The sequence below is a fragment of the Calonectris borealis genome, chromosome 18 (genome assembly GCF_964195595.1).
Source record: "Calonectris borealis chromosome 18, bCalBor7.hap1.2, whole genome shotgun sequence".
NCBI lineage: Eukaryota > Metazoa > Chordata > Aves > Procellariiformes > Procellariidae > Calonectris > Calonectris borealis.
In genome coordinates this window covers 5292055-5308861 of record NC_134329.1, presented here as the reverse complement: position 1 = coordinate 5308861, position 16807 = coordinate 5292055, and the positions used below count along the sequence as shown (strand labels likewise).

The following is a 16807-nucleotide window of genomic DNA, read 5'->3' as shown; positions in this document are numbered from 1 at the left end:
CTATATACGTACTCCAGGTGCAGCCTCAGCTGTTGATTCACATTAAGTTTGCTGTCCATCAGAAGCCCCATGTCTTTTTCAGCAGAGCTGCACTGCAGCCAGTGAGACCGAATGCAGTAAGTACTGCTGCTCAGTATTACTCTATCCCACATGTAGGACTTCAAATTTATCTTCATTAAACCTAATGCAATTCTTGGTAGCCCAGTCTCCAGCCTGCCACAGTAACTGTGTCTTGCGGCCCTTCCTCCTGGCATATCTACCACTCCTCCCAGTTTGTTGTCATCTGCAAACTTCACTGAGAGTGCATTCGGTCCTCTCACCTGGGTTGTATATAATGATATTGAATAGTATCAGACATAGTATCGACTGCGGAGGAACTCCAGTTGTGACCAGCTGCTACTTCAACTTTGAGCCATTAACCACCATTCTTTTCGATAACTGCAGACTTTGAGCCAGTTTAGGCAGTTTCCACCATCTTGTGGTACAGTTGTCTAGTCCATATCTTAGCAGCTTGTCAGCAAGGATGTTGAAGGAGACCAACATCAAACGCTTCACTAAAATCAAGGTAGATGACATCCACAGCTCTCCTCTCATTCACGGAGCAAGCTGCTTCATCAGAAAAGGTATTGAGATTCGTCAAGCATGATTTATCCTTGGTAAATCCAAACTGGCTTTTTCAGTCACCATCTTGTCCTTCATGTACCTGGAAATAGCTTCCATAAGGACCTGTTCCATAATTTGCTCAGGCACTGAAGTGAGGCTGACTGCTCTGGGGTTTCCCAGATCTGTCTTTTTGCAGATAAGTATAGTATTTGCCCTTTTCCAGTCATCAGGGACCTTCCCCTGATCTCCATGGCCTTTGAAAGATAATAGAGAATGACTCTGCAATTATGACAACCAACTCTTATAGGACACCTGGATGCATCCTCTCAGATCCCATAGACACCTATATGTCTCGTTTGCATTGATGATCCCTAACTCGGCCCTCCTTTACTATCAGCTGTTTGTTGCTTGCTTTGTTATTGCTTTGTGTCAACCCCATTCAGTAGCAGACTTACATATTGCTTGTAATTCTTCTTGCTGTTAATATACTCATTAGTGTTGACACTTGTTGCCACTTTGAGCTCCAGCTGAACTTAATGCTTTCCTAACTAGATCTCTGCATTTCTGAGCAGTATGTCTATATTCGTCTTTGTGTGTGTGCCCCTTTTTCTATCTCTCCTTTCCATCCAATTTCTGGAGATTCTAGCAACAAAATACTGGATTGTCTCTGAATCAGACACTCTGCGTCCCCTAGTACTTTAATGGTGAGCGAAGAAGTTGTTGTTTGTTTGAAATCTGTTTGGTGACTTATTTTTATTGCATTTTGAAGAAAACAAGTACACTCAGTCCACTTTTTGTGTTTAATAAGACTGGTTTGACAGAGGAGATATTTACTACAGAAGTCCCAGCAGAAGCGTACTAATGTTTTTTCTCCTCACTATAAAATACTTAGGTTGTTTGGTTGCCTTATTTCACTTGAGCCATGATACACTCCAGACTTTGGATCAGTCCCTTGGAAGAGACTTCCATGGGGGATGGAGCTGGAGGAAGGAAATGAGACCTAGGTCTTGGAAGTGGTGGCTGGACACCGAGGGGCTGGGTAACTAGAAGTGTCTGAAGCCTACAGTGATTACCTGGCTCTGCTTCCGTACACCTGGGGGAAGCTAGGAAGGGAGCTCGCTTCCCTTCAGTTACCAGATGCTGCTTCCACCTGCTTGGGGAAAAGCTCTGAGAAGAACCTGCATTTCCCTGACGATAGACTTTCCGTTCAGGTTGGTTTGTTTTGGGTTTTTTTTTTAACACTGCATAACCTCACAAATTTTATTTCAAAAGCTTGTCTGGTGAAGGAATGTGAATTCATGTGGAGGGAGATAAATTCACGCCAAGTGCACTCCAGGTGGGAAAGCTGTATGGTGTATCTGTTGTTTCAGGCCCTAGAGCAATAAGGAATTCAAGTCTTCACAAAAAGACTCAACAGTTCTGCTGCATTTTAGAGGCTCGTGCACTGTAGTTTTTTGAATTTGCTTTTTACTGCAACTATTTGAAACTACTGATAATTTTCCCCCTCATAGAAAATAATTAGTTTTATTGTTGCCTTTGTAGTTTGTCCATGATATCTTTTGTTTAGTGTGTCTAAAGTGAAACACGTCTGTGATCCGGAAACACCCTGGATCCTCCCTGGGCCTGAATTTTTGTCTAGATACTTCCATTCAGCCTTACTCTTTCGTGTCCTGTGATCTCCTTAGGCTTTACAGTGGAAAGAGGCCTTAACTTCTGTCACATCCTGGCCCCCATGCCCCAGACCCTTGGCTTTCTCTTCTAAAGGACAAAGCAAGATGTCTGCAGCCGAGGTGCTTCAGCAAAGACATGTCTGGGGCTTGATATGAATGTAGGATGGAAAGTGCTTACCCAGCTTTTTTGACAAAGTCAGTGTACCTTTACTTTGTTTGTCTTCCAAAAGAGAAAACGAAGTCGGTGCCTTTTCTTTCAACTTTGTCTTGGTTTGTAAAGTGGTGCCTCCAGCACCTATCTGCTGCAGGAGTTCAGAGGAGGTGCTGTCCCCCTTCTCTGTAGCAATTTCTTCCTTGATGAGAAGGAGCGTGTTACCTGTGTTGCCATGCTGTCCCTATCTGTCACACCATAGCCAGCTACGGACGGTGTAGGGGCGGGTATTCTCTGACATCTTGTATGTGAAGGGACAGGGACGCGTTTAAACTGGAAGGGAGGGATTTTTAATAATTTCTTACAGGAATATTGATACTGGGAACTGGCACTGAAGTTGGCATTTGCAGAGCTCGACTTCCCAACTGGAGCTCAGCTTTGCTAGTGAGCTTGGCAGAGCTTGACTTTTCAAGTAGGCTAAAAGGAAATAGGCTGTTGGCAAGATAGGAGTCCGGGGTCCTTATAACCTTCTTGAGTCTTCTGGGATACGGAAAGGCCCCTGGGAAATGATTCTCTTCTCTATCAGCTCCTTCCCAATCTTTTATTGAAGTAATAAGTTGATCCCCATGGAGTTTCTTTGGCTTTAAAACAGAATAAGCAAACAAATGGATTGTGTGTGTAGGTTGGTGAGGACGAAAGTGAGCTTTGATAGTCAAATAATGTTGGTAGAGGAGGGGTCAGAGTTGCTGTTTCTATTTGAAAATCGTAGCTTTTGACTTGTAACTTTGGTATGTATTTCAGGGAGTGCTTAAGTGTAGCCCATACAGACCCTTGAGCAAGGTCTCAGTTTCCTCTTTTCCTAGTACACTAATGCACTGCGTGTGTCTTCTGCCTACTGGAGAACCTGCTACAGAATTGTGTCCAATGGTTAAGGTGCAGTTAAGTGCTAGAGCTGCATTTTTTTTCACGTTAAACCAAACAAAACTACCACTTTCTATCAAGCTGAAAAACTCCATTCAAACATCAAAATTCCATGCTGTTATTCCAGTTCTAGATATTGTTTTCTGGAAGTTCATGCTGGAAAAAATCCTTACTATTTCAGGATGGGTTTTATTTTTTATTTTCTGTTCATTTCAGTAAGCCTAAGTCCTCATGCCACAGTACCATCTTCCTTTCTAACACTTTTCTAGCCGTGCAATGAAGTCTGGTCAGACAGCTGATCCTATTGGTGTTTATTGTGCAAACATCTCCCCAAGATGGAGAGTAAGAAAACCACTGCTTTGTCTGAGAATCAGGGTTAATTTACTTGTAAACCAGAGATGAGAATGTGACAGACACTTGCCCTGTATGAGTCCTGTTGTAAGCACCATCTGCCCCCGTGGGTGGTGTTTTGCCACATCTAGGCACCTAATCAGTAGAAATAACACCGGTGTTTTAAGCCTGAATTCTTAAATTCACTAGCTCGTGTTGCACTTTTAGTTGATATCCCTGTTTCGGAAAATTGCAATATATTCTGTCTGTCATGATCTACTGAGACTACTATAATATAAGCCTGTGGAATCCGAGCAGAATCCACCGATTACCTCTGGCTTGATGTGGTGAAGTGTTTTTGTGGACAGAAAGTTTTCTGTCAATGCAGCCCATGTTTTACTGGCCTTGGTGTTGACTCTCTGGATTTTTCTGTATCTTAAGTACATGTTTTTCAGAATTGTGCTAGTGGGTTGACACTTCTGATATGCATCTTAAACATAACATCCTTTTTTTTTTGAGAAAGCAGACAAAAACCTGCCATGCCTCCCTTCTCATTCTTTCTTTTACGGTCTTTAGGACAGGGGCATGTCTCCAGAGCCCTTTTGTGTTATTTTGTGGTCTTAGATGGTCTAGAATTTGTACTAACTTTGCCATTTTTAAATCTCTCTTTTGTTACTTTTCCCCTTTCTTCTCCTGGCTGCTAAATTTTCACTTCTGTATGTTTGGAGGAATGGTAGTTGCCCAGAGGATGGGACGTGGGTGCTCAGGGTAATGTCAGTCCCTCACCCAATCCCTGCCCCTGCAGCAGCGTGTTTTCTGGTTACTGTTGCAAAACTGTGAGATCTTGTTATACCTGGGTTATCCAAATCTTTCTGTCAAATACATAGCTAAACAGAGGGGAAAATACTTCAAATTTGTATTCCAAAATGTACTGGTACATCAGAGGCAAGAGACAACCCTAAAAGAATAGAGATGCTTGCCAGGGTGGGATGTAACTTTAGTTTGGACAGGCAGTATTGAGTCTGGTTCTGCTAGCATATGCTTCAGAATTTTATAGCACATACTCCTTCATGGCCATGAGGAAGTCATACTTCAATTTTTTGGAAAAGGATGCTTTGGTACCCTGGCCTTTGTTTCATGAACTGGGAACTATATGTAATGCTTCTCTGCACATTAATCTTTTGCCACAGAAAGTATGAAAGTCCTTATGGCAGCGTTACCAACTGAAGTTCCAGATCGATGCACAGAGTTACTTAGGGCCCTCTGACATATATGTAAATCTTTACTTGGCTTCACAGAGGTACATTTATTCATTGTATGCTGAATTACCAATAAAAATCAGCCACAGATTCTGGTGGTGCACATTGCGTGTGAGTAGATATGACTGCCTTTTGTGATACGCTCAATGGAACAACGAGAATAAGCAAAAGGTGAATAGGTATCTAGGACACTTACTAAATCTGAGAGATGCTTTGTTTTAAAAAAAAAAAAATCAGGTCAACCTCAAATATGGGGTCAAAAACCAAAAATTAATTAAAAATATCTACACCTTGTATCTCTTCCCTTATTATTTGTCAGGAGATAAAATACCTGATCAGTTATAGGGGATTAAGTACAGAGGGAGACATTGGCAGCTCTATTGGGAGGAAGACTAAAATTTAACTAAGAAAAGAATGGGAAGAATAAATAGGTAATTTTAGTGAAGAGGTTCTTATTTAATTTGATTGTTACTGATCTTGTGTTGCTGTGACCAGAGCACACATTCTAAACTTTGTATGTGCCTTGCTATGTTTCCGTACCGCCATATCGCAGGAAGCCTTTCAAGGGGGGAGCAGAAGTCATGCCACTAAAGCTACACAGCTGCTCAGCAAAGGCATGCTTATAACATGGGCAATCTTTTAGCTGTTTTTTGCCCAAAGGGTGGAGGAGAAAGAATGATGTTTTGTGGCTTGTGGGATTTAAAGAATTGAATTTGTAATGAAGAATTCAACCAGAAGAAAGTTTGGGAAGGTAATGCTGAGTCTCAAAGGCATGTTATTGAAGTTTTTAAGACTGTCCAGATCTTGTTATCCAGACCTGGCTTGTATTTATTAGAACTTGATGTCTTCGCAGGAAAGGGGAAGAGCTGGGATCTGTTAGGGTTATGTTGTTTTGTTTTCAGTGGAACTGAAATTAGGGAATCTGTTTACAGTGTTGACATGCTCTGTCTCTCTGCAAACTACTGGAACTACGTAAAACACAGAAATGCCAGCCTGGTTTTGTCCAAGCTAGCACAGACGCCAAAGCAATATAATGGGATCACCCTGATGTGTGTGGACATGACTGTCCTGCTTCCCCACCCAAGCCAATAAATATTTGGTGGAGTGATATACCATGTGGATTTAATGGCTTGAAGGTTGAAGCTCACTTGTGATCTTCACATGGTGTGAATGTACCCTTTGTCTTTTTTTTTTTGTTTAGGCCCTTTGGGATCCTTAATTGTAGTGTGAATTGAAAAAAAAAACAAACACAACTCTATGAATGGACCACTGAAGCTGGCTTTCCTGTTAGCCATTGGAGTCTCAGTATGAAGTGTGAACGAAATACCATTGGCTGGGATGTGAAGCCAGAGAGAAATTTATGCAGAGAAGAGATTCATGGGTGGAAATTGCATGCTCAGAGTGATGCACCACAAACATGATTCTAACAATGCTGGTCAGAAAGGTTACTGTAGGGCTTGTGTTCAGGGAGAAGAAAGTTGCAGTAGGTAAGGTGGAAATCGGTGAGTTGATTTATAAAGAAGAGATGTGCATTCACTATGGAAACAAACACAGTAAGGGATTTTTGAAAGTGGTGTAAAAATGTTGTGCAAAAACCCAAATGTGTTTTTGAGGTGGGGGAATTGAATGTCTTCTCTTGGCAGGTGGGGTAGGAACAGAATTTTGAGCAAGGTGATCAGATTGCCATTGGTAATTTATCCATGAGGCATGAGATCAGGACGAGGTTGATGGAGAAGCTGGTTTGAGTGGAGGTTTAAATGATCTGCATTAAAAACCTGAAATCTGAACAATGTGAACAGATGAGAGCACCCAGAGAGAAGATGAGAAGAGTGCTGTCACAGAAATCCACGAGGAGCCCAGAGGAAGATGTGCTGGAGAGTAGGGACAGTGGTCATGCTCCCAAGTTCTGGTCATGATAAGATTAGTAAATTGGTAGCTTGTACAACCTGTTATTGACTTCATAATGCTATTAGAAGATATTTTATTAGAAGAGCTGACACTGGGTACTTGAATATGAGTTCCCTCGATGCGTTAATGGTTACACAGAGCTGATGACTAATGTTTCTGACTTATCCCTTATGTGAGTATTTGTGTTGGTCCTGTAGATCTTGAGATTCACTGGAACAAATAGTCTAGGAACAGTTCAGCTTTGCAATGCACATGTTTTTAATTGAACAGTGCAATGTTTTTGTCAATTGTCCCTTCCAGAAACATACAGGCTTTGAGGGAGTACTGCTGGCATAATATAATTTGTTTTGTTAATTACTCTGGTGAGATTCCAGTGTGATGCAACAAAATCCTTGGGAGTTTGTAGCCTGCAGATGTACCTAGTAAGTTCTCTACATTTGCCAGCACAGAGCCTGCGGCACCCTATTAGTTTTGCTTACTGCTTACACTGGGTTTTGCATTTGGGTTTGAGGTTTCTCATGTGCAAGATCATTCTGCCATTGCGTGGTGGTTTAATAAAGTTCGGTCTTCTCCCTGCTTCAGTCTTCTATGCACTGGTAGGAAATGTGAGGTAGAAATTCTGTGCCTGGATCGTTGGACTACAAAATGGAATCCACTTGCTGTGGTCACCTTTGTCCTTGCACAGCAATGGTAGTACCCAGCATGGCCATGTTGGAGGAGAATTCTTCTGTGACAGCTGTTTGGTTTTGTTTGCTAGCCAGAGCACAGCTTTCTTCTAGTAACTTGTTTATAGTACAACCTTGCTATAGTTTGTGTAAAAGTGTGTGTTCTAAGTGGGTTCAATTGGTGGTTTTGGACAAGAATTTGAAGATTTCTTTCCCTCACGGTGAATACAACTGTGTGAATGGCATGAGTCCTGTACTGAGGAGATGAGTTCTTGCTTAATTTTTCTCCCCTTATTGACAAACTTGTCAGGGATTCCTTTTTTAGGTTCTTGCATCAGGATAGAGTTCAGAAACTTCCTAGGAAACGTAGTTCTTTGGACTGGGTTCAAGAAGCGGGCAGGGGCTGTTGGTATTTGGAAAAGGAGTTTCAGAATGCCATAGAGTGGTCAGTAAATGCTGAGCAGAAGTCACCTCTTCCCAGAAAAGTAATGGATATTTCTCAGATCTCACACAGTTCTTCATTCTTACCTGTTCTCCAGTCCAGCTTCATATTCAACGGTCAATTTGAAGTCTTGTGCAGCTTTTCAAAGAGGCAGCTCATTTTAGTTACATGTATTGGTCTTGGTTTTAGTGCGTGTTCCAAAATTCAGTCTCTGGATTTCAAACTTAGTGCCTAGGACCTACTGCATGATACACATGCCTCAGATGATAGTACTAATATTGTCACGCGTATTTTGTCCAAGGCAGCTGTAAGCGCATGACACTCTCTGAATCTTTCTTAATGCATGCAGTTTCTCAGAGTCTTATTTCTTGGCTGATCTGGTAAAGTGAGATGAGAGGGTTTTCCTCTAAGATTTTCCTCTAGTCTTTGGACAACATGTACCTCTGCTGGAAGGGAGAACGTACTGGATATGCTGTCTGTTCCTACCTTGTTCTGACTGGAAGGTAGGAGCTCTGCAAAGCTACACTACAGGAGTGGCCATCCTTTATGATCTTGGAAGCTGCATATCAATTTTTTCATACAACAGGAGACAGAGTCCTGCAGTTCTATCATGGAGAACCATAGGGACAATGAACGTGGTTAGCGGTTTGTCAGAAAGAGGTGAGTGCCTTTTTAGGGGTCTCGTTATTCCATTTGGATTGAAGCTAGAGTCAAAACGATCTGGTAATTTCAGCCTCAGCAGCTTCTGCTGGAGGCAGGAATCAAATGATGTGGCAGTCTCCATTTCAGCAAAACTCTGCTGTTGGTGTATGATATGAACCTGGAATGAGACTTACAGGAGCCATAGGCTGGTTGGTACCTTATTGTGACTGATTGCTCCGTATTTTTGCTGCCATTCATAGAATCATAGAACGGTTTGGGTTGGAAGGGACCTTAAAGATCACCTAGTTCCAACCCCCCTGCCTTGGGCAGGGATACCTTCCACTAGGTCTGGTTGCTCAAAGCCCCGTCCAACCTGGCCTTGGACACTTCCAGGGAGGGGGCACCCACAACCTGTTCCAGTGTCTCACCAGCTTCACAGTAAAGAATTTCTAATCTAAATCTATCCTCTTTCAGTTTAAGACCGTTACCCCTCGTCTTGTCACTACACTCCTTGATAAAGAGTCCCTCCCCATCTTTCCTGCAGGCCCCCTTTAAGTACTGGAAGGCCGCTGCAAGGTCTCCCCGGAGCCTTCTTTTCTCCAGGCTAAACAACCCCAATTCTCTCAGCCTGTCCTCATACGGGAGGGGCTCCAGCCCCCTGATCATCTTCGTGGCCCTCCTCTGGACCCGCTCGCGCAGGTCCATGTCTGTCTTATGCTGGGGGCCCCAGAGCTGGACACAGTACTGCAGGTGGGGTCTCACCGGAGCAGAGTAGAGGGGCAGAATCACCTCCCTCGACCTGCCGGCCACGCTGCTTTTGATGCAGCCCAGGATGCAATTGGCTTTCTGGGCTGCGAGCGCACATGGCCAGCTCGTGGCCAGCTTTTCATCCACCAGTACCCCCAAGTCCTTTTCCGCAGGGCTGCTCTCAATCCACTCGTCACCCAGCCTGTATCCATGTTTGGGATTGCCCTGACCCAGGTGCAGGACCTTGCACTTGGCCTTGTTGAACATCATGAGGTTCGCATGGGCCCACCTCTCTAGCCTGTCAAGGTCCCTCTGGGTGGATCCCTTCCCTCCAGAGTATCAACCACCCCACTCAGCTTGGTGTCATCTGGAAACTTGCTGAGGATGCACTCAGTCCCACCGTTCATGTCCCTGACAAAGATGTTAAATAATACTGGTCCCAATACGGACCCCTGAGGGACACCACTTGTCACTGGTCTCCACCCGGACATGGAGCCGTTGACCACAACTCTCTGAGTGTGATCACCCAGCCAATTCCTTATCCACCAAGTGGTCCACCCGTCAAATCCATGTGTCGCCATTTTGGAGACAAGGATGTCGTGCGGGACAGTATCAAATGCTTTGCACAAGTCCAGGTAGATGATGTCAGTCGCTCTTCCCTTATCCACCAATACTGTAACTCTGTTGTAGAAGGCCACTAAATTTGTCAGGCACAATTTGCCCTTAGTGAAGCCATGTTGGCTGTCACCAGTCATCTCTCTGTTCGCCATGTGCCTTGTCATAGTTTCCAGGAGGATCTCCTCCATAATCTTGCCAGGCACAGAGGTGAGACTGACTGGCTTGTAGCTCCCAGAGTCTTCCCTTTTTAAAAATGGGGGTTATGTTTCCCCCATGTTGGTTGTGTTTCCCCATCTTCCTCCCTGACTAGTTCTCATGTTTGTTTTTTTCTGGTCATACCTCTTATTACAGGAAAGAATTTATTCTGGACAGCTACACTCTTTCCATGAGGGTCTAACCATGAATCTCACCTGAGCCTTATAAACATTAGTTTGCTGATAACTATTTTGGAGTGCTAAATCCTGTGCCTTGCCCTTCCCCTCCCAAAATGCATCAAGTTAATATTCCTATCATGGTTGAAAAGCTTTTTTTTTTCCCCCTATTTAGTAAAGTCTAAAATCATAAGGAATTACTAGCCTTGGCACCCAAAGGTCTAGCAAAGCTTTTTGTTTAAGTGATTTGTCAGTTCTTGATAGAAGTATGGAGGTTATTTGAGCTTTGAGGGCTCTGCTGCTTCCAGGTCTATGATTTTTGTCTACTAAACTGCGCATAGGTTCTTTTCCAGGCCACCAGCTTTTTGAAGAAGACAGGAGTGTTCAGAAATGCAGCTTTGATTTTGCTAAATGCCTGGAAGCTCTGTCACACATAGAATATATGCCCTGTGTATGAAGGTTAGATGCTTGAGCTAGGGTATGCCAAGTGCTTGACTGTTGCAGATTCCTGACTGTCTTGAAAACTCTATTCAGAAGCCCTTAATATTCTACACTGCAAACATTTAACTGTCTTCAGAATTGTGTGTAATTTGCAGCTTTTTTGACTCTAAATAGGAAGGCTGTCTTCTCAGGTGTTTGGGGCGTTGTTGTTGGAGACAGGGTGTCGGCCAGTATTGTCATTGAGAAGAGGACAAAATCACCAATTTCTTTTTAAAGGTGAGGAAGCACAGGCTTTGTAAAAGGAAGAGGCTCTTTCAGCTTTGGGCTTATCCTGGTTTCCAGGGACATAGCTGCAGAATGTGCTTGGTGACTATGATCTAAAGGGCTATTCACACTTGGAAGCTGTTACGGAATAACAGTATTCTGGAGGAAAGTGGCTGCGGAAGGAATTTTCTGTTCCTCTTGGCATTCTTCCCAAGATGTTTTCTGGACTAAAGTGGGTAGAGACAGTATTTTTTGTATGGTTGGGGAAAAAAAAGACCAAGACTTTTCATCTCATGACAGTGTATAGAAGCTGAGCTATTCATATGGTGGCTTGTAACAGTATAATGCCTTATCCTGGCAGGCAGAAAAAAAAGGACAAAAGGGTGGAAGTTTTCTTTTAATCATCAGGACTTTTTTGAGGTGATACAGTTACAGAGTAAAATGTTCCTCTTCTGTTGGTTTACTGTTTGTCTGCTCTGTAACGCTAACCCACTTAAAATTTGTGCAGCTTTTTTTGAAGTTATTTTAAACCCTCAGCGATGTATACAGATTTTGTAACCTTGGATAAAAGCACCTGAGTTGTGGTTTCAGTTTTGCCGTTTCAGGCATGTGGAAAGTGCCCCCGCACATTTCAAGGATTTTGAACTAGAAACTTCTTAGATATGGGTTATGGTTTCAAAGCTCAATTGATACAGCGTACGTCAAGGGAATGGTTCTGTGTTTCTTTAGATATTTAATATAGATTAAAGCTTTGTGTATACTTAAAGGATCCCATGGACTCCTTTTGGGGTTAATTATGTTGGAATATATGCCCTGGCAATTTTGGAGAGAGCACTCTCTGCCTGACTCCCTTTCCTGTTTTTATGCCTGTGCTGAATAGTTTATCCATCAGATGCCGAGTTTAAGGAGTGGTTCATCTTCCAGTGGTAGTACCTGTCCCAAGCTTTTAAACAGACTAAGTTGAACTGCTCATCCATGTGAGACTGTAGACAGCTCAGTAGTGTGTAATAGTAACTCAAAAAAAAGAGGAAGGATAAATTAAGAGTTGGGCAGAGGATTCTACTCTGTCTGCATAGTATTGCGGTGGCCTGTTTTTTTCTCAAAATAGAGGTGGATTGGTGAGGAATCTTGAAAAATAATGAGTGGTAGGAAAACCTCTGTATTGTGTCACATCACCATCATGTTTCCCATATTTCTCAGTAATCACTCAAGTTATTCAGAAAGTCAGGGGCCCACAAGATAATATAAATAGCTCTCCTTGTATTGAATCACTTGCAAAATGAAAGTCAAGGTACAAGACATGGGAGAAAAGGACAAAATGACACACTGGTGATGCAGAGGAGATGGCAGGATTAGTGACCATTACATGGTGCTACTTTGCATGTTTTAGTGAGATATATATATGTAAATTATTGAGCAGTATAATCTTCTCCTATTACAATCAGCTACCAAAACCAAAATTGTCATAGTGTTGATACCAGTTTGTGGTTTTCTTCAGCTAGTTTGGCAAAGCTGAGATTTAAGGAAAGGCACGAAGCTGGATAAAGTACAGACTTTTTTTGCAAAGAACTTCTTCTGCATATATGTTAAAGCCTGGGCAACTCTTAGGCAAATGTCTGTGAAAAATCTGAGATTTTAGTTGAGGGGAAAAAGAGAACAAGGAGAACATAGTAAATAGTGTAAGAAGTTAAATGTTTCACACCCTGGTTTATACACAAAGAGATTATCCTAATGAAGGGCAGCAAACTTGGAAAAGACAAAGAAAGTTAAGAAAATCGATGCATAGGAAGCTCCTTGCCATAATAAAATTACAGTAACGACATAGTGTTGGAAGGAGGAGGAAGAGACTGAATATCTGAAATTAAAGCAAATATGTATTGTTGCCTTGTGTAAGAAACAAATACCTAAAACGAGACTGAAGTTTCTCACTTCATGATACCTCCCCCTCATTTGGGTTCAGAAAAAACTAGAGACTGTTCCACAATAGTTAGGAAGTTTCTTGAACCGTACTTTGAACTACGCGATAGGCATGTCATCCAAAGGATGACAGACAGTTAATATTGTGCAAATATTAAAAAAAAAAGTGATAATGCCTATCAAACGCTGGTTCTGGATCTTACGACACGTAAAGCTTTTATGCGTGACTCTGCAAAACAGTTTGCATTATTTCTGTCAGTTTGCAAGGAAAGGTGGTTTGCAATACAAAGTGGAGCTTTGCATTTAATTATTTTATATCTGAGAAAAAGACTTATAATCACATTTAGTTGTGAGCCTTAAATGATTTTTCATAAGCAAGATGACAGTGAGCTCACATAACATTCCGAGATTTTTTTCTCATAGCGTGCTTCAGAAACGTACTGAATTCTTCATATATGCAGCCTTATGTTTCAGTTTTTCTGGTGTAGCTTAATAAATACAAGTGTATTTGTTATAAAGTAAGGTATTCAAAAGCAATCTGTATGTTTTTTGAATTCTACTGATGGGCTAAATGTTTCTTTCTGATTCTATTTCAGATGCATCCACTTGGACTGTGTAATAGCAATGATGAGGAAGACCTATATGAATATGGCTGGGTAGGAGTGGTGAAGCTGGAACAGCCGGAGTTGGAGCCTAAGCCATGCCTCACTGTCTTAGGAAAGGTAAGGGGGTAGTTTGGGGTAAATGCTGCATGTAACTCTTTCTTGGAAGGGTTAGTTCCTTTCTGAGAAAAATCAGTAATAAATAAAACAAGAGAAAACTCCCTTTACTCCACGAAATATTCCCATTTTGCCTGTTTTCACACTAGATGCTTCAGGGAAAGATAATGTCATAACTCAGTTGATAGAGGTGGTGATGGGGAGCTGAGTGCACACATTCTCTTTTTGAGCTCTGTGGGAACCTAACAAAGACTTCTGCAAAAATGTTCTGTTTAGCAGAAGCAGTATTGGAGTAGAAATAGGGTAAACTGCAAGTGTGATGCTAACTTGATCAAAGCAAGCTTCTTATCAAAAGCAGTCAAAATGAAAGCATTTTATTGGTTTTCCTTAGGTACAGTTTTCTCAGAAGACATATATTAATTTCCTTTTTTGGGGGAAGAGGAGTCTTCAACCCTAGAAGAGATTTCTTTGCTTTAATTGCAGGTTAGATATCTCTAATAACAAGTGAATCTTACTGTATTGGTCAAAGAAATAAAAATTTTCATCTTGCTGGAATCTCCCTGTGGAATACAACCTCTGGAATCTAAATGCCTTGCAAAACATTTCTCTTTGTTTTATGGGGTGAAGTCAGTAAGATATCATTACTGCTGCCAGATATGTTAAAAAGGAAAGCAGAAAGCTGTCCTTTTTTTGTTCTCAGCTTAGAATTTTTGAGGATTGAGGTTATTATATGTTGACATTTGAAGTCTAGAGTAGTTGGAAGTGTGTGAAAGAGCATAGGCCAAAAGTTTTACCAGTAACTGAGTAGTTGAAAATGCATAAAATCTCTGGGGTTCATCTTAAAATCCAGCTGGCTCAAGTTGCTGAGACTTTGGTAAGATCGTGTTGGTGACTTCAGGTGAGCAGTGAAAATGTAGTGTATCAGGCAGAAAATAAAATCCTAGGTTGACATTTTGTAGGTAAAACTTGTCTCTGTATATTTATAAACAAAACTTCTAAAAACCCCACATTTCAAAGGAAATGGGAAACCATCTACTTGTTTAAAATTTGCTGCAGGTTTAGCTTGTGGTACATGGTGAGAAACATTTCTCTAAGAAGTGACTGCCCTCTCTATTGAAATTCAGCGTAATACACCTTTTTTTTTTCTAACTTAGAATACTGTTTTTGTTTCACAGAAATTCCAGCTGATGCTTCTTTACTCTTAGGAGGATAAAATCTGAGGATAAGGTCTTGTGAGGATGGGAATTAGAGAAGATTGGGTACTGAAAGATGCATAGTAATCCATAAGTAAACTCCAGGAGTAAGTTGAGTCTTGGGGAAAGCCATGTAAGGAAGGAATCTGTTCAGTCCCATCTGTCAGGCTCTTGAAAAGCATGTGAGGAAGTATGTGTGCGAAATGGATGAAGAAAGTGGAAACCATAGATATCCTGGACAATGTTATAAATATTTTCTGACATAGTGACATTACTTGCCTGACCACTGCTATGTACCCAAATCCCACCATGTCCTCTATACTCCCCATGTCCCCGAAGCCACATCGATCTCTAGAATGAGTACACCTTAGTATCTGCTGATCCTAGCTTCCTGAAGCGTGGCCTGCTGAACAGCAGACCCTGGCTTTGCTTCAGGAGCTCTGTAGCACCTACTTTGGTACATAATGACGGTGATGTGACGCCTGCATCCTGCATAGGGTGTGTCAGAGAGTCTGGGCACGATGTTTCCTGTCTATCAGTTTATGTGCGGTAATTTTAACAGGTGAAAAAAGACTGCCCAAGGTTCTAGGCAATACTTGCTTCTCAGTAACTGTAATGTCGCTCTTTGTTCTGTATTTTCATGTCGCCATTTGTCCTTTTCTTCCTGAAATATTTGTTCCCTATTTAATGCGTGCTGCTGTAGTTTCTCCTCTCCATCTTTTCTCTGCAACCCTTCTGCTCAGTCTTCCCTATGCTCAAGTTATGACCTGATTTAGAAGGACTTCTCAGAATTCTTGAAATATTGTTGAGTGCAGATAGCAGCAGGAGCATCAGCCATGAGCTTCTTGCAGCTCTGTCAATTAAGTCAGCCTGGTTATCTTACTAGTGGGAACAAATTGCACTGCGATTGTCTGCGTCTCTGAAAAGTTCAGTTTCCATGCAATTTGGTGCAAATGGCTACATGAGTGTTCAGTTTGGCCTGTAAACTGTTTTGCCTGGGTAAGTATCAAACCTGCTGCACGTCTTCTGATTGTTTTTAGGATTTGGCAGCTGTTTGACTTAAAAGAAAACATGAAAGAGAAAGGGAAAGAGAAAGGTAAGGGGAGAGGGAGAGGAGAGGAGAGGAGGACAAGGCAGGGAACAGGAGAAAGAACAAGGGAGGGGAGGGAGGGAGGGGAGTGGAGAGGAGAGGAAAAATGGAATGAAAAGGAAAAAGAAAAGGCAAGGCCAGGAAAGGAGAAAAAGGGGAAAGGAAACGAGAGGGGAAAAGAAAAGAGAAAGGAAAGGAAAAAGGAAATGCAAAGGAAAAGAAAATAAAATGGGGGAGGGGTGGCCTTGAACAGGGAAGGGAAATGGAACTTCTTCACTTTAGGAAAGGAGGAAGAAATCAAGGAGTGCAAGCCTACTGTTTGTTCCTCATTCAGTTTGATTTATCCTGCCCCCAAGGTAGCTTGTCCTGCACTATTTGGTCTTCCAGACAAATAACTGTGTTTGCCTTTCAGCAGAGTTGTGGTAAGCTCTTGCTTTTCCAAAACTCTGTAAAGTAGGCCTGCCCAACTGCAACATCTATTGCGGAGATAATGTGGATGTTAAAAGATTGCAGGGCTGATGCAACATTTCAGAAACATACTGGTCTCTTGGATATATGAAGTGTTGCATTTCAGCTTTGGTGGTGGTGCTGATATCCAGATATTATGCAAGTGAGGTAAATGGCAAAGCAACCCCATGTTACACACATGTCTGCATGAATGACAGGTAGGTAACAGTAAGACTTCACTAAATGCAAATATTCTTAGCTCCTTAAAATATGTAGTAGAGTGCATAAAATTGAGCATATAGGGCATTTGAACTTCTAGACCACAGGAATACTGCTTTGTCTAGTGAAGTCTGACTGTGTGATCAATTATACCTCCTGCTAGAAGCAGATATATCTTCTCTTTTCAGTT

At 42.0% G+C, this 16807-nt stretch overlaps 1 protein-coding gene across 6 annotated transcripts in view; it reads left to right on the top strand.

Moving 5' to 3' along the window:
• ZNRF3 (zinc and ring finger 3) overlaps positions 1-16807 on the top strand; it is a 117629-nt gene that overhangs the window by 66759 nt on the left and 34063 nt on the right. For all 6 annotated transcript variants that reach the window (XM_075167434.1, XM_075167432.1, XM_075167430.1 and 3 more), the window contains one exon: positions 13546-13671. In XM_075167434.1, the coding sequence (XP_075023535.1) occupies positions 13546-13671 (126 nt within the window). The remainder of the gene's footprint in view (positions 1-13545; positions 13672-16807) is intronic.